This window comes from Eretmochelys imbricata, chromosome 13 (genome assembly GCF_965152235.1).
Source record: "Eretmochelys imbricata isolate rEreImb1 chromosome 13, rEreImb1.hap1, whole genome shotgun sequence".
NCBI classification, from domain to species: Eukaryota; Metazoa; Chordata; order Testudines; family Cheloniidae; genus Eretmochelys; species Eretmochelys imbricata.
In genome coordinates, this window is record NC_135584.1 from 30,733,678 (window position 1) to 30,756,885 (window position 23,208).

At 45.2% G+C, this 23,208-nt stretch overlaps 1 protein-coding gene across 5 annotated transcripts in view; it reads left to right on the forward strand.

The window, feature by feature from the left end:
- The window catches only part of NDRG3 (NDRG family member 3), a 123,337-nt gene that overhangs the window by 58,532 nt on the left and 41,597 nt on the right, over positions 1 to 23,208 (forward strand). For 4 of the 5 annotated variants that reach the window (XM_077831836.1, XM_077831835.1, XM_077831837.1 and 1 more), the window contains one exon: positions 20,606 to 20,711. In XM_077831836.1, the coding sequence (XP_077687962.1) occupies positions 20,606 to 20,711 (106 nt within the window). Of the gene's footprint in view, positions 1 to 10,385; positions 10,613 to 20,605; positions 20,712 to 23,208 lie in introns of all 5 variants that reach the window. The other variant, XM_077831838.1, reaches the window with a different exon arrangement.

A 23,208-nucleotide genomic window follows, 5' to 3' on the forward strand; every position in this document is an offset into this window, starting at 1 on the left:
CATCACATAGGGAGCTCATGTTCAAATGATTATCCACCACGACCCCCAAATCTTTTTCAGAGTCACTGCTTCCCAGAATAGAGTCCCCTATCATGTAAATGTGGTCTACATTCTTTATTCCTAGATGAATACATTTACATTTATCTGTATCCAAATACATTGTTTGCTTGTGCCCAGTGTACCAAGTGATCCAGATTGCTCTGAATCAGTGGCCTGTCCTCTTCCTTATTTACGACACTCCCTATTTTTGTCATCTGCAAACTTTATCAGTCATGATCTTGTTTTCTTCCAGGTCATTGATAAAACTGTTAAATAGCATAGGGCCAAGAACCAGTCCCTGTGAGACTCCATAGGATGACAATTTCCTGTTTATAATTACATTTTGAGACCTATCAGCTACTCAGTTGTAACTCTATTTAATGTGTGCCATGTTAATTTTATATCTTTCTAGTTTTGTAAATCTAAATGCTGTGTTGCACCAAGTCAAATGCCCTACAGAATCATAGAATCATGGAAATGTAGCATTGGAAGGGACCTCAGTATGTCATCCAGTCCAGTCCCCTGCACTCAAGGCAGACTAAGTAATAACTAGACCATTCCTGACAGGTCCTTGCCTAACCTGTTCTTAAAAACCTCAAAATGATGCAGATTCCACAGCCTCCCTAGGCAGTTTGTTCCAGTGCTTAACTACCCTGACAGTTAGGAAGTTTTTCCTAATGTCCAACCTAAACCTCCCTTGCTGCAATTTATACTCCTGGGGGAATTCTGCATAATTATGCAATGCAGAATTTGTGTAGAATTAATGTTCTGCGCAGAATTTAACTTTTCCCCACAGAATTGGCACTGCAGAGCTCCTGGCCACCATTAGGGGCCGCTGGGCCCTGCAGAGCCTGGCTCCCCAGCTCGCAAATAGAGAACACTGCCGGGGGAGGGGGAGCTGGTGGGTTCCCAGTAGCTGCAGTTCGCAGCCCACCTTGAAGGAAGGAGGTGACATGCAGGAAACTTCACACAAGCCAGGGACCCAGCATCAGACTGTTTCTCCCTGGGCTCTGGGGAAAAGGGATGCAGGTGTCTGGCTGGGGATGCTCCACACAGCCCCCTCCACCACCTCCAAATACTCCCTCCCAGTACACACACCCTTCCAGCACCCTCAGATATCCCCTCTAACACCCCCCAACTGTGCTCCCCCCTTCCCCTGACAGTGTCCTCTCTTTGGGAATGTCTATATGGTAACCCTACAGAAGCAGGGCGAAAAACTGATGATCTACTAAAAGACCAGAAGGGCAGAGCTTTCCTCCAAGATTTGCCCAGCTGGCACGTGTGACACGTCCAGACTGATTGCTCAACAAAGAATAGAGGAACAGAAACTGGGTTGTTGTATGGGTTTCTTTAACTCTCTTCTCCTGGGGAAATATTTGTTGTTGTCTGTATTGTTACTTGCTGACAGGCATTTTGAAATAAATTACCAAAATAATTGGAACTAGTGTGATTATATTGCTTTATTTTGACAAATAAAATATGCAGAATTTTAAAGTGTTGTGTGCAGAATTTTTAATTTTTTGGTGCAGAATTCCCCAGGTGTAAATTTAAGACCATTGCTTTTTTTCCTATCCTCAGAGGTTAAGGAGAATAATTTTTCGCCCTCTTCCTTGTAGCAATCTTTTACATACAGTACTTGAAAACTGTACGCATGTTCCCCCTCAGTCTTGTCTTCTCCAGACTAAACACACCCATTTTTTTCAATCTTTCCTCATAGGTCATTGTTTTCTAGACCTTTAATTATTTTTTATTGCTTTTCTCTGGACTTTCTCCAGTTTCTCCCTGTCTTTCCTGAAATGTGGAACCCAGAACTGGACACAATACTCCAGCTGAGGCCTTACCAACACGGAGTAGAGCGGAAGAATTACCTCTCATGTCTTGCTTACAACACTCCTGCTGATACATCCCAGAATGATGTTTGCTTTTTTTGCAACAGAGTTACACTGTTGACTCATATTTAGCTTGTGATCCACTATGACCCCCAATTCTCTTTCAGCAGTACTCCTTCCTAGACCATCATTTCCCATTTTCATGGGAAGTCTAAGTACATTATGTCAGTGCCATGTGGCAAATTGCTAGTATGATTATGATGGGTCCCACGCTTCCTCTTCTTGGGGGAAGGTTCAGGGTGCAGTTTCCTGCCCCTGGACTAAGGTATCTACTATCCCACTAGTAACCCGGAACTAGTAACTAGTAACCCAGAAAGGTAGTGGAGAGGGAGGGACCTGGGCCTGACCTCTACTCCGGGTCCCAGCCTAGGGGCCCTAGGGATAGTGGTAAACCACTTAAACTAGTGCTTCCTTCCCCTAGGCTACTTTCCTCTCCTGCTCTTCAGCTTGTGGGGCTTCCTTCCTTCTCTCTGCACAAGCTGGGTGTCTCTTTACCTAGGGTCTTGGTCTTCTAGCCAGCCACGGCACTTCTCCAAACTCTCCTCTACTTCAACTCCTTCAAACTGCACTCTGCTCCAACTCCTTCCCCTGGCTAATTGAAGCAGGGGGGTTTTATCAGGTGACTAGCTTCAGGTGCTCTAATTGGCTTTCAGTGCTTTTAATAATCTATAGAAACCTTTCTTCCCTCTACAGGGAATAAGGCTTCTCCTCATCCTGGGACTTACATATCTCTCCTATATCACTCTCCTGCTGCCTTCTGGGCATGCTGTATCACAGCCATTACCTTTATCATCCAAACTTGTATGCAGTATTGTTGTAGTCATGTCAATCCCAGGACATTAGAGAGAGAAGGTGGGTGATGTCATATTGATTACTGTACCCACTTTTGTGACCAGAAGAAGAGCTCGAAAGCGTGTCTCTCTGACCAATAGAAGTTGGTCCAATCAAAGATATTACCTCACCCGCTTTGACTCAACCAAACTTGTCAAACTAACTTTCTTTTTCTATGAGATTACGAGACATATTTTCCATAAATCCGTGTTGATTTGCATTAAGTATGTTACTCTCCTTTAATTCTCTCTTAAGTCCAGTATCAGCTGCTCCATTATCTTGCCTAGCAGCTATGTCAGGCAGGCAGGCCTATAATTATCTGGGTCATTCCATTTACCCTTATTAAATATTGGCATAACATTATCTTTCATTCAGTCCTCTGGAACTTCCCCAGTGTTCCAAGGCTTATTGAAAATCAATATTAATGGTCCAGCAAACTCCTCAGCCAGCTCTTTTAAAACTGTTGGAAGCAAGTTTACCGCACCCGCTGATTTAAAAATGTCTAACTTCACTAGTTTCTCTGTAACATACTAGTGAAATGGCAAGAGTGTTATCACCATATGTGGAGACTATGTAATGTGTATTTTCCTCAGATACAGGACAGAAATATTTATTTAACACTTCTGCCTTTTCTGCATTGTTATTGATAATTCTACCAGTTTCATCTAGTAATGGACCAATACCATTGTCAGGGTTCCTTTTGTTCCTAATATATCTAAAAAACTCTGTCTTACATTATTAACTCTGCTGACCATAGATTTCTCCTTGTGTCCATTTCCTTCTCTAATAATTTTTCTACAGTTCTTATCTTCTGATTTATATTCATTACTATCAACTTCCCCTTTCTTTCATTTGTTATATTTTATTTTTTACAGCTGCCCTAACTTCCCCTCTCAACCAGGATGGGTTTTTTTTTTTTTGACAAGCACAGCCTTCTTCCGTGGTTGTGGGATTGTGGCTTTTTGTGCATTTGGTAAGGTGACCTTAAATAATTCTTAATTATCATCCACATTTTTCTGATTAAATTCTTCCTCACAGCTGATTTGGCTTGCAACTGTTTTCAGCTTTGTAAAATTGGCCCTATTAAAGCATCAAGTATATTTATCCATGATCTGCACTTTTTTTCTGCCTGACATCAGAGGGGGTGCACTGAGAAATGAGAAAGGGGACAGGTACAGCTAGCCTTTTGACAGCGACGACTGTTTTTAGTACTGTCACTAACTCAAGAAAAAAGATTATTTAGGAGCTAGGTGAGGTTGGGGAACAAGCCTGGATTGAAGAGCTTGTTCTGGAGAAAGACTGTGAGAGTTGGGCCTATTCAAAGAGAGAGGGAAGAGGAAGAAATTATGTATGTGGGGCATTACTCAAAGGGAGGCGTCCTTCAACTTCAGCTGGGCTTTTACCTCTAAAACAAAAGAACACAGTGTCAGTTATCTGGGAAGGCAGTTGAAACAAAGTAGAAATCAGTTCAGCCGTAAATCTAGAGAACAAACTAACAGGAACTAGTTGAAAAAGAAGCAAGTCTTCATCAGAGGGAAGCAACTCAATCCCAGTATGCACGTTGTTACAGGTAGCACCTAAGATTCCTATAAATTTAGTTTAGAGGGGGGGGAAATTGCTTTACACGGTGTATCTGACTGGCTGTGGCACTGTTTCCCTTCTGTTTTTAAGCTGGTTAGATTTCAAGTTGGTTATGTCCCACGAAAGAGAGTTGACACGTTGGGGCTGGGCCCTCACGGTGTGTCAGGCTGGATGGCTGTGTTTAAATTTAAACTTTCCCAATATATTGTAGTTCCGAAACTTCAGGTTTCTGAATCCTAACTGGCACAAGTGTGAGTTTTTAAACAGATGTGGTGAAATTAAAATTGAAGTTTAAAAGAATGAGCATAATGTAGTTTCAGGCATTATGCCTGCTCCTGCTATTTTGTGTGATATTAAAATAACCTTTGCCTGTATTTTTAGAGCCCCCTTCCGTTACTGTGTCCATCCAAATAAAAGGGGAAACCATTAAAGTGACTCGACACAGTGCTGTCAAGTGCTCAGAGTATGACATATCTGTAGAATATTCTTGGTTTAATCTTTCAGTTATAGTGATCTCTGGAGTAGGTAAAATCTTTTCAGGCAGAAGTGTTGTTTTTTTAAGTTATGTCCCTTTTGTAGGATTGGTTCCACAAAAATGTGGCATTCTGATCTGGTTACTGAATCAACTGCCAAGAAACCAAGGGGAGCCCCTCCCAATGGGTCCTAGGCTGTGTGCTGTCATGGTGGCCGTCAGTGTGAAAGTGGAGGGGAATACATCAATGGATTATTTTGATTTTTGAGCCATTATTGGATAATTCAATCATTGGCTTTAAATTTTGCAGTTGAGTAAGAGAGGGCATAGAGTGATCACAAGGAAGATGTGTGTGATTCTGACTTTATCATGAGCACCCGCCTGTGCTATGCCAGCTGGGAGCTGTGCACTTTCATAGTCATGGATAACAATATCCACGGCAGATTTAATTCACAGTGATGGGAACAGCTTATCAAAGAGGGAGCTGTTTCTCTGCCATTTATAAAAGAGGCCTTGGGCAGAAATATGAAGCCAGAAAATGCTGTCTCACTTTTGGTAACTACAACACAGCATCTAACTTACTGCATTTGACAATGAGCCAGATCTTGTTTTATTGTCAGAAATGAGGGTTCTGACCTGGAATTCTTCAGATTTATACTCCAAAAAGTCTCTCTGTGGATACTCCTATTAGGGAATTGCACCAGTATTCTAGGATATCTTTCTAGGTTAGGTGTCTTCAGTATAAGGTCTTGTAATAGAAGAACGTTTCAACGTGGCTTAGTGTCACCCATTGGTGATAGTTTAGGTATCACAGAAAGATTTTGAGAGCATTATTTCATTTTTCTTGCCTCCTTGTTTAAGCAGTCTTGTAGTCAGGCACTATTAGTATAAACAGGTGGCTAAAAGGTATTTTCTCTGTGTAGCAGAGCGCGGCAGGGCCCCCTTGGCTTCTGCCTCTGCTAAGTCCACAAAATCACTCTGAGACCCTGGGGTTAGTATCCACTGGTGCAGTTTGTTCACTAGCTTGTTCCCACCACTGTTTCACCATGTATAGTTGGTCCTTCACCATCTGCGGGCAAAGGGAAGGGAAGAGCTACCTCCCTGCTTCCTCTCCCTGCCTTTTCCCTTTCTGCTCTTCCCATGGCTTCCTTGTCCTGAGGCTTTTATACACAGTCAGGCTAATTAGGTGGCAGTTGTCTCTGCTTCCCCAATTAAGGCCAGGTTATCTCCAGCCACCTCTAATTTATTACCCTAAATGGGAGCTGGTGTGACAGGGCTGAATCAGCAACCCTTTGCTCAGCACGCTGTCACACTCTGCTACACTCTGAGGCAATGTAATATTTCCCACACTTAGAGAATGAAAGTGTCATAAGAACATAAGAATGGCCATACTGGGTCAGACCAATGGTCCATCTAGCCCAGTATCCTCTCTTCCGACAATGGCCAATGCCAGATGCTTCAAAGGGAATGAACAGAACAAGGCAGTTATCAAGCGATCCATCCCCTGCAGTCCAGTCCCAGCTTCTGGCACTAAGAGGCTTAGGGACACCCAGAGCATGGGGTTGCATCCCTGACCATTTTGGCCAATAGCCATTGATGGACATGAACTTATCTAGTTCTTTTTTGAACCCTGTTATAGTTTTGGCCTTTACAACCTCCCCTGACAAGAAGTTCCACAGGCTGACTGAGCGTTGTGTGAAGAAGTACTTCCTTTTGTTTGTTTTAAACCTGCTGTCTATTAATTTCATTCGGTGACTCCTGGTTCTTGTGTTCTGTGAATGGGGTAAATAACACTTGTTCACTTTCTCCACACCATTCATGATTTTATAGACCTGTATCATATTCCCCCCCCTTACTCATTTCTTTTCCAAGCTGTATAGTCCCCGTCTTTTTAAGCTTTCCTCAGATGTAAGCTGTTCCATACTTTTTGTTGCCCTCCTCTATATTTTTTCCAATTCTAGTATATATATTTTTTTAGATGAGGTGACCAGAACTTCATGCAGTATTCAAGGAGTGCGTGTACCATGTATTTATTTAGTGGCATTATATGTTTGGTCGTCTTTTCTAACCCTTCCCTAGTGGTTCCTAACATTCTGTTAGCTTGACTGCCACTGCACACTAAGCAGATGTTTTCAAAGAACTATCCATGGTAACTCCAAAATCTCTTTCTTGAGTGGTAACAGCTAATTTAGAGCACATCATTTTGTATGTATAGTTGGGATTATGTTTTCCAGTATGCATTATTTTGCATTTATCAACATTGAATTTCATCTCACATTTTGTTGCTCCGTCACCCAGTTTTGTGAGATACTCTTTGTCACGGAGTCACCGGGCAATGCTCTGGAACTACTCCATACGGGCTCTGAGGGACCATGCTTCCTCTCTATGAGCATACTGTCTCCAAGGCAAGAAACTTACACAGCTTCGACCTTCCTGGGTCTGACCTCGGAGCATTCAGCATCCCCTTCTCACACCATGCGCTTCCCACAGCGAGTCCGCACAGGCAGGGCTCCTGGGGAAGCCAGAGGGCCCTGCACCCCAATTCCGCAGTCAGACATGACTCTCAGCCAGCCAGTAAAACAGAAGGTTTATTAGACGACAGGAACACTGTCTAAGACAGAGCTTGTAGGTACAGGAAACAGGACCCCTCAGTCAGGTCCATCTTGGGGGCCAGGGAGCCCAGAGCCCCATCTGGGCCTCCCTCCATTTCCCCAGACAGCTCCAAACTGAAACCCCCTCCAGCCCTTCCTCTGGTCTTAGTCTCTTTCCCAGGCCAGGAGGCCACCTGATCTCTTTGTTCACCTTGCAGGGGAGGGGTCCTGGCCATCAGTTGCCTGGAGACAGGGTGTCGGCCGTTCTCTGTGCAGACACCATCACACTGGCCCTCTAGGGCTCTGCAACAATCACACACCTTTATCCCACCACCTAGATACTTAAGAAATGCCATGGGGAAACTGAGGCACCCACACAGTATTCAGAGAAAATATTAAGACCATTCCCACTTCGTCACGCTCTTATAACTCTTTGCAGTCTGCTTTGGACTTAACTATCCTGAGTAATTTTGTATCATCTGCAAACTTTACCACCTCACTGTTTACCTCTTTTTCCAGATAAGCTATGTATATGTTGAACAGCACTGGTCCCAGTACAGATCCCTGGGGGCATTGCTATTTACTTCTTTCCATTCTGAAAACTGACCATTTATTCCTACCCTTTGCTTCCTGTCTTTTTAACCAGTTACTAATCATGACAGGACCTTCCCTTTTATCCCATGCTTAGGAGCCGTTGGTGAGGGACCTTGTCAAAGGCTTTCTGGAAGTCCAAGTACACTATATCCACTGGATCATCCTTATTCACATGTTTGTTGACCCACTCAAAGAATTCTAATAGATTGGTGAGGCATGATTTCCTTTTACAAAAGCTGTGTTGACTCTTCCCCCACAAATCATGTTCATCTATGTGTCAGACAATTCTGTCCTTTACTATGGTTTCAACCGGTTTGCCTGGTGCTGAAGGCAGGCTTACTAGCCTGTAAATGCCAGGATCATCTCTGGAACCTTTTTTTAAAATTGGCATCACATTAGCTATCCTCCAGTCATCTGGTACAGAAGCTGATTTAAGTGACAGGTTACATACCTCGATTAATAGTTTTGCAATTTCGTATTTGAGTTCCTTCAGAACTCTTGGATGAATACCATCTGGCCTGGTGACTTATTGCTGTTTAATGTATCAGTTTGGTCCAAAACCTCGTCTGACACCTCAATCTGGAACAGTTCCTCAGATTTGTCACCTAAAAAGAATGGCTCAGGTGTGGGAATGTCCCTCACATCCTCAGCAGTGATGGTCAATGTACAGAATTCATTTAGCTTCTCCGGCATGGTCTTGTCTTCCTGGAGTGCTCCTTTAGCCCCTTGATTGTCTAGTCGTTCCACTGATTGTTTCACAGGCTTCCTGCTTCTCGTGTATTTAAATATATTTTTGCTGTTAGTTTTTGAGTCTTTTGTTACTTGCTGTTCAAATTCTTTTTTGGCCTGTCCAATTATACTGTTACACTTGTCTTGCCAAAGTTTATGCTCCTTTCTATTTTCCTCAGACGCATTTGACTTCCAATTTTTAAAGGATGACTCTAATCACCTCTTTTACTCTGTTGTTTAGCCATGCTGGCATTTTTAAAAATATTTAGGGTATATGTTTAATTTGAACCTCTATTAGGTGTTTTTAAAATGTTTCCCTGCAGCTTGCAGGCATTTCCTTCTTATGATCACTTGATTATCACGACAAAAGTGTTTTTCTCCTGCTGATAATAGCTCATCTTAACTAATTAGCCTCTCACAATTTATATGGTAACTTCCAACTTATCTGTATGTGTGTGTGTATATATATGTATCTTATATATGTTCCATTCTATGCATCCGATGAAGTGGGCTGTAGCCCACGAAAGCTTATGCTCTAATAAATTTGTTAGGCTCTAAGGTGCCACAAGTACTCCTGTTCTTTTTCCGGATACAGACTAACATGGCTGCTACTCTGAAACCTTCTTATGACTGTTTGTTTAACTAGCTTCCTCATTTTTGTGTAGTTCTCTTTCTGAAGTTAAATACGACTGTGGTGGGCTTCATTGGTATTACTTTTACACATGCGCACACACACATACATATGTATGACCACTTTCCCTCAAATAGCTGCTAAATGTACATCTTATGTAGGCTCAGGTCATTTGAATTATCCCTCAGGGACTTGGCTCTCCTTTGCCTGGCCATATCCATGAATTAGAGGAGCCAGAGCCTCATGCTTTAAAAAATTGTTGTGTATAACAATTGTTCTGGAGTGATTAGATGGAGTTTTTCAGTTCTCTCTCACAATGCTGACAATTTGACTTGTGTGCCAAGAAACTGGAAATGTGGTAGAATATGAAGTCGTCATTGCTGGTACAACACCAAAAATGTAGGGGCTAGGGCATAAAGAGGGAGGAGCAAACTTGGTTGAGTGTTTAGACATTGAAAAAGAAATTTGGACCCTTACCTCCCTAGCTGAAAGGTTACTGTTAACCTGCATGTATAAATATAGGACTTGGACTGGCCTGTATAAATGGCTAATGACAGCTCAAGAGAATTAGTGAAGAACTGAGGAAAAAGCAGAGGGCAGCAAGGATAATAAAGGGTCTCCAGGGCTATAAATGAGGGGTTTATTACTTGGAAAAAGAGGAATGTTCCAAGATTAAGGTGCGCATAATCAAAGGGGTCTAGAGGAGCTGTATGAACAACTATTGGAAATAAGTAAAGGAGTACTTGTGGCACCTTAGAGACTAACCAATTTATCTGAGCATAAGCTTTCATGAGCTACAGCTCACTTCATCGGATGTGGCTCAAAAACAGGGTGTGGAACAAAGGCAAGCACTGTGCAGGAGAAACATTTTTCTGCAGAAGATAAAAATTGAGGAAGAGCCTCTCCAAGGCTGCGGCAGTGTGAATGCTGAGTAAATGAGTAGGATGCAAGGAAATGAGTAGGCTTCTGAGTATCTTGCTCAGTCTGCAAACACTAGTTTTCACCTTGTGTCCCATCTCCACTCGCAGATCCCCTTTGGAAGGAACTTCCTTCTTGGCTTCTCATATCCATAAGACCTGCTTACTCAAGTCTGTAAGGGAGAGTAAGCAGCCCTTTGGAAGACTGACCCAGTTTGTTACAGCTCTGAACCTACACGCTCTCTGAAGAACAGGCTTCCCAAGGCACATAGTCTCTGCTAAGCTGGCAGTCAGAGACAAGTAGTGTTGTAGCTGACAAGCAGGATATGAGAGACAAGGTAGGTGAGGTAATATCTTTTACTGAGAGAAGTATACATTTTCCCAGATGTGACTTTTACATGTTTTGCACCGTAGCTTGATAACTGTATTAAAGAATTGTCCCTGTGAGAGATGTGACAAGTCTAATGTAATTTGTAAAGGCAGGAGTGTGACAAGGACTAGATGACCTCCTGAGGTCCCTTCCAACCTTATATTCTGTGATTCTAAGTCATGGAGCTGATAAATTAGAAGCACTGGATTGGTTATGATGAATGAAAAAGGACTTGCAGCAGCAGAGCCCAAAATTTTGTTCCAGAGTGGCTGACTCTGGAAAGTAATTATCCCCTTTCTTCCAGGTGGTGTGTGGGAGATTCTGTTTCCGTGATACATGAGAATGTTAAAGCAGGTGCATTGCAAGAGGCTAGTGAGTGTTTCAGGCCTCTGATTCTGAGTGAGGAACAGCACTCTGAGGGCTTGTCTGCACAGAAACTGGAGTTAAAATAACTAAGAGGGTTGTAATTCGCACCTTCAGCTATCCTGGTGGTGTTCTGTGGGTGTACATGCTTCTTTCAGAATAAGAGCACTCTATTTCGGTATAATTTCAATAAAAATTTTACCTGTCTATTTAGGGTACTCTTATTCTGAAATAGCTTGTACATGCATGCTTTTGGCTCCTGTTTCCACATAAGCAAGCCCTCAGTGGGAGCGTTGTTAATGCTCTGGCAGGATAGTGGAGCTTCCACTTATTATCAGCAGCGAGGATCTGATTTACTGAGGACTTGTTTGAGTTTGAGGATGTCTGCAAGAGGGTATTTGCATCCCCTGCCGCTGTAGGACTTTCCTGTCCCCCTGCTCAGGGCTCTAGGCCCTTTGTCAATTATGTATCCACCAGGTGACTTTGTCTTGATGCTTGTGTAACCCATTTCCAGAGAGTGCAGATCTAGCCAAGTCTCCAAGAAGCCTTTGGGAAGGAAAAACTGGTTTAGGAGGAGTTTCCTGAGAGAGTCATCGGTGTGCAAATGCAAGTGTAGGGAGCAATTGCCCAAGACATGTACTGAGCCATACAAAGAGAAACGTATGTGTAGATCATTCCATACGAACCTGTTGCTTCGGCTGCACCCTGCCTTCTGCAGAGCTCTTCCTTTTCACTTGAGGGTTTCTCTCACTTTTGGACACTTCTCTTTGCTGTCATATTGAATGTACTCTAAGGTTAATGTTATAACCTAGCTTGTTGGTTGTTGGTCACTTAGATGACCGGGAGGAAGTGGGATATGAGAACCAACTTTCCCTCAGAGTGCAGTTCCAGGCTATATGTGTTATATTGTTTGATATACTAGTGTCTGCATTAACTCTGTGTGAGCACACAAGTCAGTGTGCTGAGCAAAAAAGTCTGCAGTTCCTTTCCAAGGGGTCTTCAAGTTGCGTAGGAGACAGAACCATACCTGTTAGTCACTGGCACTGCTCTTGAAGGACCCACTGGGTCTGTCTGCCTCTTCAGTTGCAGGCAGGCGATACTAGACCCCACTACCCTTTGAGGAGATGATCTGTATGGTTCTCAGCCTGCTGCATACTAAATATTGGGCCTTGGGAAGCCTGCTGCCCAGCGTGGATAGGTTTAAAGTTGTGAAGCGCTGGATTAGTCTTCTAAAGAGCTGCCGGCTGGTTCATGAACTTTAATTTTATTTGTTTGTTTGTTTTTTTGGAAGTTAAATCACTTTTATTTAATGCTAGGCAGTGGGAACAATAGGAGAGTAGGAAGTGAACTGTTACCAGGTTAACATCAGTGTTTTGTTGTTGTTAATCACCGGTATTGCAGTAGCATCTAGCGTCTGAAATTGGGGGGAAGCTAGGTGCTGTATGAGAGAGCCCAGAAAGCTACAAGCTACATCGACAAGGCCAAGAGAGGGAGTATTATCTGCATTTTACAGGTGACACTAGTCTCTCTCCAAGTTGTTCCTGAGCCTTTCACTGCTCCACCAGTAGGTCAGAGCAGCCATCAGATGTGGCTTCCCACCCCAGATGCAGCCTTCTAGTGCGTTTTCAGTTGGAGGAACCCAAGCAAAGTGAATTTGTGTGGGGGGGTGGAGGGTGAGAAAACCTGGATTTGTGCTGGAAATGGCCTAACCTGACGATTACTTTAGATAAGCTATTACCAGCAGGACAGTGGGGTGGGAGGAGGTATTGTTTCATATTCTCTGTGTATATATAAAGTCTGCTGCAGTTTCCACGGTATGTATCTGATGAAGTGAGCTGTAGCTCACGAAAGCTCATGCTCAAATAAATTGGTTAGTCTCTAAGGTGCCACAAGTACTCCTTTTCTTTTTGCGAATACAGACTAACACGGCTGTTACTCTGAAACAAGCAAAGAAGTGTTCAGGCTGTGCATGGCATTGGTTGCATAGGAGACTCTGAGAAGATGCCTCTTCATGGTCTGTGGCACCCGGGAGAACTTTTGCCTCAAAAGTCCGCTCTGCACCAGCTGCACTCCTTGTCTGTGTGGCAGCAGATCTAGGCCAGGCAGGAGGATTGGGAGTCCAACGGTAATGAGATTTCCAAGGTGGCATTAAAGCCTTTTGCCTGGCCGGCCACCAGAGCTGTCACTCTAAGGTGTCAGAGCACAGTGGCGTGGAGCATTCTGCTAAATGGGAGAGAGCTTCCACGGGTCCTGTCAGCATTCCCTTCCTGCCAATGTCTGGCCCAAAGGACATCCTCCGTCAGAGGAGAGTAAGCCGGCTGCAGGGAGTAAACTCTCCTGATATAAGGACACTCTGTCACCTTCTGCTGTCCTCTCAAAATCCATTCAGCTCCTGTAACCTTCATCCACTCTGGCTCTGCTTTCAGATCATCAGCAGCTGGAGAGTGTAAAATCCTGGGGGCAGGACCCTTTATTCTGTTGCAGGATGGAAGTGGGGGGTGATCAGATTTGTGTACAATCTAATTTTTCTTGGTCTTGTGCTCTACATACTTCCTTTCCAGAATTTCAGCTAGCAGGGCGTAGCCTGCAGTGCATCTGCTGATAGTCCAGCCCCTCTTTTCGTTATCCAGGCCACCTGGATAAGGGCTAATCCTTCATTAGGCAGGACTGATGAGAACATACAGGAGTTTTGCACTTTGTGAGACTGTTACAACCACTTGTGTTGCGGGGGAGTGCCCTGAACAGGACTAATAGGGCAGCAGGAGGAGAGTGGGGCAATGGATTTTCTTGATGCAGCTCTGCAGAGAGATTAAGCTGGAATAAAATCTTTCTGGCTCTGTGCTGATTTACGTCTTCTCTATTGTTGCTAGGGCATTAGCTCTGGGAGGAGGGAGAGCATTATGCTGACATCATGGAAATGACCTGCCAGACTGTCTGTGTCTTGCAGGGCAGCTTCTGGCTTATGAGTTGCTTCATCTCATGTTGAAGTTAAATTCAGAATAAAAATCACAGCTCATCCCCAATTCCCTAGTAGCAGTCAGGAGGGGATGCGTTCCCTTGTTAGTTCTTTTAACTTAGGTATTGTTTTATCCATATATCATACCTGTGTGAGTGGGAAATGGCAGAACCATTGTGAGGATTTGAGGCCTTGTCTACGCCATAGAGTTTTGTCGACAAAAGTCTGCTTTTTTGTCAACAAAACAGTGGAGGTGTACACACTACAGTGCTCTTTTTGCCATCAAAACTCTCCTGCTTTGCCGACAAAATAAAACTACCTTGCCAAGAGGCGTAGAGCTTTTTGCAGCAAAGTTATATCAACAAAGTATCAGTGTAGACACTGTGTTTGCTTATGTCGCTGTAAATGGCCTCCAGGAGGTGTCCCACAATGCCAGTCCTGATTGCTCAGGTCAGCAGTTTGAACTCCACTGCCCTGCACCCAGGTACACATGCATCCGCCCCTCCTCCTTTAAAGGCCTGGGGATTTTTGAAATTCCACTTTCTGTTTGGTCAGCATGGAGATCTCACGTTGCATTTTCCCAGCTGACCATGGCAGCTCCATGCAGCAAACACACTCCTGCCTGGAGCACACCTGAGTTGTTGGATCTGCTGGAACTGTGGGGAGAGGAGGCTGTGCAGTCCCAGTTCCACTCCAGCCATAGGAACTTCAATACCTGGTCAGATTTCTCGTGGCATATTGGATAAGGGCTGCAAATGGGACACGCATCAGTGCCGTGCAAAGATAAAGAAGCTGAGGCAAATGTACCAGAAGGCAAGGGAGTCAAACCGTCTCCCTGGTGCTGCGCCAAAGACCTTAGGATATGGATTCGATTATCGGCAGTGACCCCACATCCACCACCAAGAGCTCTGTGTAGCCCCGCTGAAGTATAGAGACAGCAAACAGCAGACTAAACCCCAAGGATGAAGTCATGGATAAGGAGGTCGAATTGGAGGATGATGGGGAGCCAACGGCAGGGTCATCCGATGGCGCAGTGAGTCAGGATCTCTTTTTCCACTCCGGAGGGGTCTCGCGAGTCCCAGTAATCCGTCTCTGGCATGTTGACGCAGGAGAGGAGAGCTCTGGTAAGTGATCTTTTTGAGTTGATGCTGCTCGGTTATATGAGGTAGAGCTGTCCTTTGCTTTGTATGTTCTAGAATTGGGTGACGGGATAGAAGTGTACAAGACTAGCTGTGTTTGAGTGTGCTCCACCTTCCTTTGTGCAGCTAAGCAGTGTAGCGGAACAGTGTGTTAATGCACACTGAGATTTCAGGGGAATCCTCTAGAGAGATCTCTAGGAAACTTTCCTGGAGGTACTTGCCAATCCTCTGCTGAAGGATACTCCGCAGAGCTCCTTTCTTCCTTCCCCCATTGTAGGAAATTTCCTGCACCCATCGGCAGTCATTTGTACAGGGACCAAACCAGCTCACAGGCAAACAGCACAGGGACCTGGTCTGAAGCTGCATGCATGCAGGAGATGCCCGTTTGCATCCTTGCTTACCCTCAGGAGAGAGATATTGGCATCAATGACCCCTGCCTGTGGAAAATGGTGGCAGAATTTACAATAGTGTCCCTAGTCACCTGCAAGTGATCCCCTTAAAAAACCTGCTAGACCCTGTGCCCCATCTTGAGCGTCCCCCTGCCCGGGCTGAACTCACCATGTTGAGGGCATTCACCGATCTGTGTGCTTGCAAAGGAACAGTGAGAAACTGATTCATATTTAAAAAGAGGTGCATCTTACTATAATAATTTGGTGCTGTTCGTGCACTAACAATCATGCTCTGTTTATTATTTCTTGTGATCATGCAAATGTGGCCTTCAGGAGAACCCCATACACACCAGCAGAGTGTTTCCACCAGATAAGGAAGCAACCAAGGAGAAGCAAGGAGGACACGTTTCAAGAGATGCTCCAATCCTCAGAGGCTGAAAATCAGAAATGCAGGGCGTGGAGAGAGACTTTATAATTTTATTTTAATACAGACAGGACAGAAAGGAGAGTCAGGAGTGAATATTAATGGGCCAGGAGCAGATGATAAAAGCGATGGAGAAGCAGATGGAGACGTTGAAGTTTCTAATCACACTGCAGGCTGAATTCATGTGTTCTCAGCCCCCTCTGCAGCTGATACATAACTGCTTTCCATGCCTTCCCCAAACTCCCCACCAGGGCCATCCTTAGGATTTGTGGGGCCCTATGCAGTATTATTAAACTGGTGCCCCTATGCCTGATGGCAGCCCGGGCTCACATTTGTATTTTAGATAAGGATGGTCTTTTGAAGGATTTATTTAAAAAACTATGTCTGAAGATCCAAGCATTTAAGGCTAAAGATGAATACTCAGATTGTGCATCTAAAAACTATGCAAGGATTGTTTGGAGATGTGATTTTATAATCTTCAGCAACACACTAATGAAAGATTTTTAAAGCAAATTTTAAACTAAGGTCCTGTAGACTAACATGTTCTAAGTAAATATTACAGTCATGCACAACTGTTTTTGTAAGTAAATTCAGAAACTGACAGTATATAACTGGAGGTTTGCAAATTCCTGTTAAATGGCTTCATTACCACTTGAATGACTCTTTAACAGTTTCAGGGTTATGCTAATAGGTCTGGCAGCCTGTAGGAATGGTCAGAACAGGGATAGGAAGAGGTGGGAGGGTGGACATTAAGGCCTAGGTGTGACCCAAATTTTCAGGTGCCCTACGCAGCTACGTATGCCTAAGGACGGCCCTGCTCCCCACATACATTCCTTGCAACTTCCGAGCCCGTCTCAGTACCCCATTCACTCTACCCCTTCAGACAGCTTCCAAAATTATAACTGGACTTAACACAGCTATCAGAGCGCACGCTGCCCTTCATTGTTATCTCCCTCTCCATCAAGCCTTTTGTGTGTGTTGTTAATTGGTATTTAATAAAAACATACTCTGAAAGATAGCCAATCTTTGTTTGTCTCCTACACACAGGTTGCTGCTGGCATTAATAAACAGTTGCAATTTTATCATTTGCTGACTACAAATCACAGTCAGAAATCATTAAAATTTTCATGCAAGGCAGCAGGTTAACAAAGCATGGCAGAGTGCTGTATAGAAAGACACATTACTGGTGCACATTGTCAAAATGTTGCCTCAAAGCCTCCCTGATTCGAACAGCTCCCTTTTGTGCCCCTCTAATAGCCCTGGTATCAGGCAATCTGCCTCTGCGCACCACCCCAGGGGAAACTTTTCACCCTTAGCCTCCTGCTAAAGGCACATTCTACAGTCATTCTGCACCTGCTCAGCCTATTGAAGCGCTCCTTGCTGCTGTCCAGGTTTCCTGTGTAAGGCTTCATGAGCCATGGAAGTAAGGGGTATGCTGGGACTCCCAGGATTACTGTGGGCATTTCAACACCCCCCCATTGGAATCTTCTGGTCGGGCAAGAAAGTCCCTGCTTGCAGCGTTCTGTACAGACCGGTGTTCCTGAAGATGCTTGCGTCATGCACCTTCCTGGACAATCCCACCCACGGTGATCCACATGCTCCTGCAATACCATAGAGAAGTAGCCCTTCCTATTGATGTACTCCATTGCAAGATGGTCCAAGGCCAAAATTGAGATATGCCTGCCATCGATCACCCCTCCGCAGTTTGGGAATCCCATTGCTGCAAAGCCATCCACTGTTTCACACACATTGCCAAGAGTCACAGTCCTTTGTAGCAGGATGTGATTAATGGCCCTGCACACTTGCATTAATACAGCCCCAATGGTAAACTTCCCCACTGCAACCTGATTCACAACCCCCGGCTAGACGTCTGGGGTCGCCAGCTTCCACACGTTGATTGCCACACCCTTCTCTACGAAGAGGGCAGCTCTCATTTGGGTGTCCTTGCCCTGCAGGGCTGGGGCGAGCTCCGCACACAATTCCAGAAGGGTGGCTTTGCGCATCCAAAAGTTCACACATAACAATGTGATCCCACCACTCAGTGCTTGTTTCCTGAGCCCAAAAGTGGTGGTCCACCCTGTGCAGCTGCTCTGTGAATGTCAAAAGTAATCTGGTGGTGTTTGTTTCCATGGCATGCAGCAGGTCAGGCATCTGAGTCCTGTTCAGATTGGGAGCTCATGATATACTGCATGACCAGCCACAAGGTGTTCAAAGCAGTGACCACAGAAGCAGAGAGCAGAGTAGGATCCTATGCTTTCAGACAGAGATGGCAGGTGCACAGTAACAGGGGCTGTGGAAAAATGCCGTGAAACGCAGTCGGAAGCCCATGAAATGATGGGATGGAAAAAACTGCATCATGGGCTGTTGACCCCACGCTCATGGCGCACTGCGATCCACTCTGCCTTCCCCCAAATTCTAGCTGCAGAAGGTGGTGAGTAGCACAGTGGGCTAGATACCGACAATGCACTGCTCTCACTGTCAGTGCTAAAGCACCAACTGTGGGCCCGCTCTGCTGACACAAGGAGGGTTGTGTGGACACGCAGAAGCGATGTCATTATAGCCGTTTCTGATCGTCGGCGTAACTTGCGTCAACAAAACTCTGTAGTATTGACAAGGCCTTACTTATGTGTGTGCTACAGGAACTGTTTTATTTGAGCATGAAAAGAATCTGCTGCAAGCAGACCCAGAGTAAGCTCCTGCGTCCTGCACGGAGAGACTGAATTCACAGCTTGATCGCAAGCCTCCTCATAGCAAACCAGAAATACAGGATGATGAACTCTGGGGTGGGCATGGGGAGTGACCCAATTTAAAACTGTGAGAAAGACCACAGTGAGCTGTAATCATCATTTTAGCTTCTTGCTCATCCAGTAGATTGGTCAGATGCAGGTAGGCACATCTGTGTAATATGATGAAATGCCAAATGGGCAGCCATTCTGTTTGCAGTGTACGTTTTCTAGCCACACTGAGCTCTTCAGGTCTGGGAAAGGTACTCCTAGCATCACAGGAAAGTGCCCTGTGGAACAGATTGTTTAGCATGAATAGTTAGCACGTATTGTGAGGGACCATTCAAGATAGAGTGGCCCATTAACACCTGTGCAGGACAAAAAGAGGGCTGTTGAAGGAAATAGGAAATTGACAGAACATAAAAACACCCTATCACTTGTGGGTGAACACTTTTCACAAACCGATCACTCTGTCCAACCTGCCGGTCCTTATCCTGAAAGGACACCTGCACAATCCTTTCAAAAGACGAGCCTGCAAGCTTAAATGCATAACTCTGCTAGACTCTAAAACTCATGGACTGAACAGACACTGGATTTATGGCTTATTAAATAAATTGGTTAGTCTCTAAGGTGCCCCAAGTCCTCCTTTTCTTTTTGCGGATACAGACTAACACAGCTGCTACTCTGAAACCTGCAACAATCTGTAACCCATAACCCGTCTTTCTGTCCTGTGACTGCATGAATAGCAGGGTAGCATGAGCAGGTAGCTGCAAAGGCAGGCACAGCTGAGCTGTGCCAGAAAATGGTGGGTCCATACACGGCACAAGTCAGCCATGCCTGCGCTGCCGCTGCCCATGCTACGCCGCTATTTATACTCACGCTAGTGCTCCTGGAGCTATTGCAAGTATGTGTACCAGCTCGTAGCATAGAAGTAGTGTAAATGTGTCTTAAAATATCTCCCTACTCATCCTAATGCAGAAATTGCAGATCCAGGGAAACATGTTAGTGGTTTTCTATCACTGCTGCACATTGACCGTAGGTTTCCACTGAGCTGCCCACAGCGATGCCCAGGTCTTATTCGGTGATTATAGTTGGTACAGAACCCAGCATGTGTGGGACTATTTAATATTCCTTCCAGTGTGTGTTACTTTGCATTTGTCACCAGTGATTTCCATCTGTTATTGTGCTGTTCGTTCACCTGGATGGTGGTTTAATTGTATTGTGGTAATTCCTGAGGACCCCAATCATAGACCAGGATCCTATTGTGCTTGGTACTGTATGAACACACAGCAAAAACACAGTCCCTGCCTGAGGAGGGTAGCTTGATTAGGTTCTACTGAAGTTCCTCTGTCTACTCTTGGTGGGTCAGGTCTTGGCTAAGCTGAATAGTGTAGGAGTGCCACTGGAAATGGTGATGGCATTCGTCAGAGACTGCTGGGACTTAATACCAGATCAGCCACAACTGGAACTGTGTCTGCTCCATTATCCCTTCTAAGTGCTGGTTCTCAGCTGGTTTTTGTTGAGTGGAGCAGTCTTAAAGCACCAGTGCCACTAGAAGAGCAGATCCATACAACATACTCAGGGCCGCAATCTTCCTGCTAGGTTAAATTCTGTGGTGTTGCACAAGTGGGAAGCTCTATAGCATCCGAGCTGTGTGCCCTGCACATCTCCTGCGTGAGAACTGATGAACCGTGTGTGTGGGGAGGCCAGTGTGTTGCACAGGTTTCAGCTGGTGAGAGATTCCTAGCAGGGGTTCCCTGCAGCGTGGGGAGGTCTCTCTGTGTGTGACTCAACCAAGCTGCTTTCCCCTCTGTGTTGTAGATGTACCATGTTGCACTGGGAACAAGGCCAGGTGGTTTCAGGATTAGCATGTCCTAGTAGCTGTGCTGTAAGCATAGCCATCGGTCACAGTGGGGAGCATCCTTTTGAAATATCATCTCTAACCCTGTCCTCTCCCTCTGTTCCAGGGTCACTGATTTACCACTCTGCAGATTACACGACTCTACACCAGTTGCCATGGATGAACTGCAGGATGTGCAGCTGACAGAGATCAAACCTCTTCTGAACGATAAGGTAATGCTTACTGCCCCTCCGCTCTCACTCGCTGGACTCACGCTAACTCTGAGTCCACTCGCAGCCAGTCAGGAATGCCGGGGGCCAGACTCCCCAGTCACAGAGTGAACAAGCTTAAATGCTTAGAAATGGCAATTGCTCTCCACTCCCCAAAGACCATTAAGGAGCAGCACTGATAGGCTCTGATGAGGACCCCATCCAACTCTGCCAACGTGATGCAGCCTATGCTATGAAGTCCTGTGGGTGGGGGTGGAAATTGTGTGGCAGGTGGCATCACTAAAATCCTGGGCTGTAAGAGGTTTCTAGCAGGGCCATCCTGGTGATAGAAATTATAGGAGATACCGGTTTCTCTCCCATGACGTGGTGCCATGACTTCCTTACCTGCCTATTGTATGCAATGTAGCTTTAGCATGTTGGTCTCAGGATATTAGAGAGATAAGATGGGTGAGGTAATTTGTTTTACGGGATCAACTTCTGAATGGTCCTTACAATATGTGTTAACTACTTATGCTAAACACTCTGTTCCACCTTGTATTTAGCTGTGAGACTGGGAATACCCTTCCTAGACCTGAAGAAGAGCTGTGTGGCTCGAAAGCTTGTCTCTTTCACGAACAGAAGTTGGTCCCATAAAAGATGTTACCTCACCCACCTGCCTACTGGCTTTCAAAGTCTGCTGTCTACACGAGATTGATGACAGGGGAACCTCACCTGGCATTCCAACTGGATTCTGCAGAGCATTGCTGTAGCCCTCTTAAGACAAAGTAGTGCAGTACTGGGGCACTTGGGAAAAGCTACAACAGCCCAGCAAGTATTTAATCTTTTCATGCTATCGTCTTTGATGAGGGCACTGAACTGGCCTGTGCTGTTAAGGAAACTCTGGCCCAGTAAATGCTACGCTGCACTGAAGCTATAACTGTCCAGGACATGCACTCGCCTGGGCTTCCCCGGTAAGATCTGGGAATCTATCATCTCAGATACTGATTGGTAGACGGAAATTTCAGATCCCTTCTCATTTGAGTGACAGGCAGCAGAGCTAATCACCAAGCTGAGATTCTTGCCCTAGCACCTCCCAACTCTTCAGTGCTTAGTAAATAGCCAAATGTAGACCCCCCCGAGTTTGGTTGTTCCAGCAATTGCATGGATATCCACTGCTGGGCCAGAGAATGATCCAGCTCACCCGTGAGGGCGCCTCTTCCTCATTGCATTGAAGGAGAGCGCTATCCCCCCTCACCCCACTAATTCAGATCTTGTGGCACTATGGGAGTACTTGGTGCATCCTTCAAACTACAGTGGCAGATAAGCCACCTAATTCACTTTAGTTAGTTGGTCAAAAGGTTACAGGAGCTACCATCAGAGTGAGGAAAAAAAGGGTGGAACAGGCAGCTCCATGCCTGACAGTGCTCCAGAGCCATGTCCAGTCAGGAGCTTGTCATTCTGCCAGGAATTGGAATGAGAAGCAAATGGCATCTGTCCCCTTGAGAATCTTCTCATCGGCCCAGTTTCTGTGTTGCCTTTTCCTCTGCTCCCTCCCCCATTGGTGGCCTCGGTGGAAAGAATGCTGATGTTTGTCCAAGAACGAAACGTCTTGATGAGGTCATGTCTCTCAGAAAGGCAAATCGGAGCCTCATTAGTGCTTGAAACTCTTCCAGAGCTGGTAGGGAAATGTACACGTTCTCTCCAAGACCAGTAAATGGAGCGTACAAAGCAGGCCACTTTCGTTCAGTATGTCGGGTTTTGCAGAGAACCAAGAGCTGATGCTATTGCACATGCAGATCTTCGATGGCTAAGCTGACATCATCTCCAAGACCAGGACCTCGCATGCCAGTGTGAACACAGCTGCCCAAAATGTGCTTAATGTGCACAGAGTTCCCAGGGTGTGTTTCTCTAGAGCTTCTCCTGAATGGGGGGTGTTGGGTGGCTTTTTTTGGTCTTCTGCCAGGTGGGGGAAGGTACTAAAGGTTAGAGAGATGGTGGCAACTTAACACTCAAACTGCATGTGAAAATGGCAGAGCTGCCTGGAAAATGGGGAAACCCCCCCTCTGTGAATTTCTTGCTGAACTGAAAGGACCACAGTTTCTTTTGCATCAACCCTAAAAGTAACAAACCATTATAACGCGTGTGATGATTCAAAGAAGATAAGCACACTTCTGTTCCAACGTAAACTTGGCCTGTGGTGATTGCACACCTCAGCTCTCCTGCAGCAGCATGAGACTGCGTGAAATGAAAGCCACTAGATGGATCAGTCTGTTCTCATTGTCCACACTCAGTGAAATTAAAGCAGTGAAGAGCATTACTGGAGAGAAATTCAACTTTAAACGTGTCAAACCTACAGTAGTTGTAACATAAACAAAAAAAACTTCTGTTTGAAAAATAACACTTTATTGATGGGATTGTTCCTTCAGGTCCGTTACCCCTGTTCCTTGGGGTGCTGGGTGCAACAGAATACCGAGGCTATGTCTACACACTGCTTTGGAGCCCAGGGAACCAGCCTTCCAAC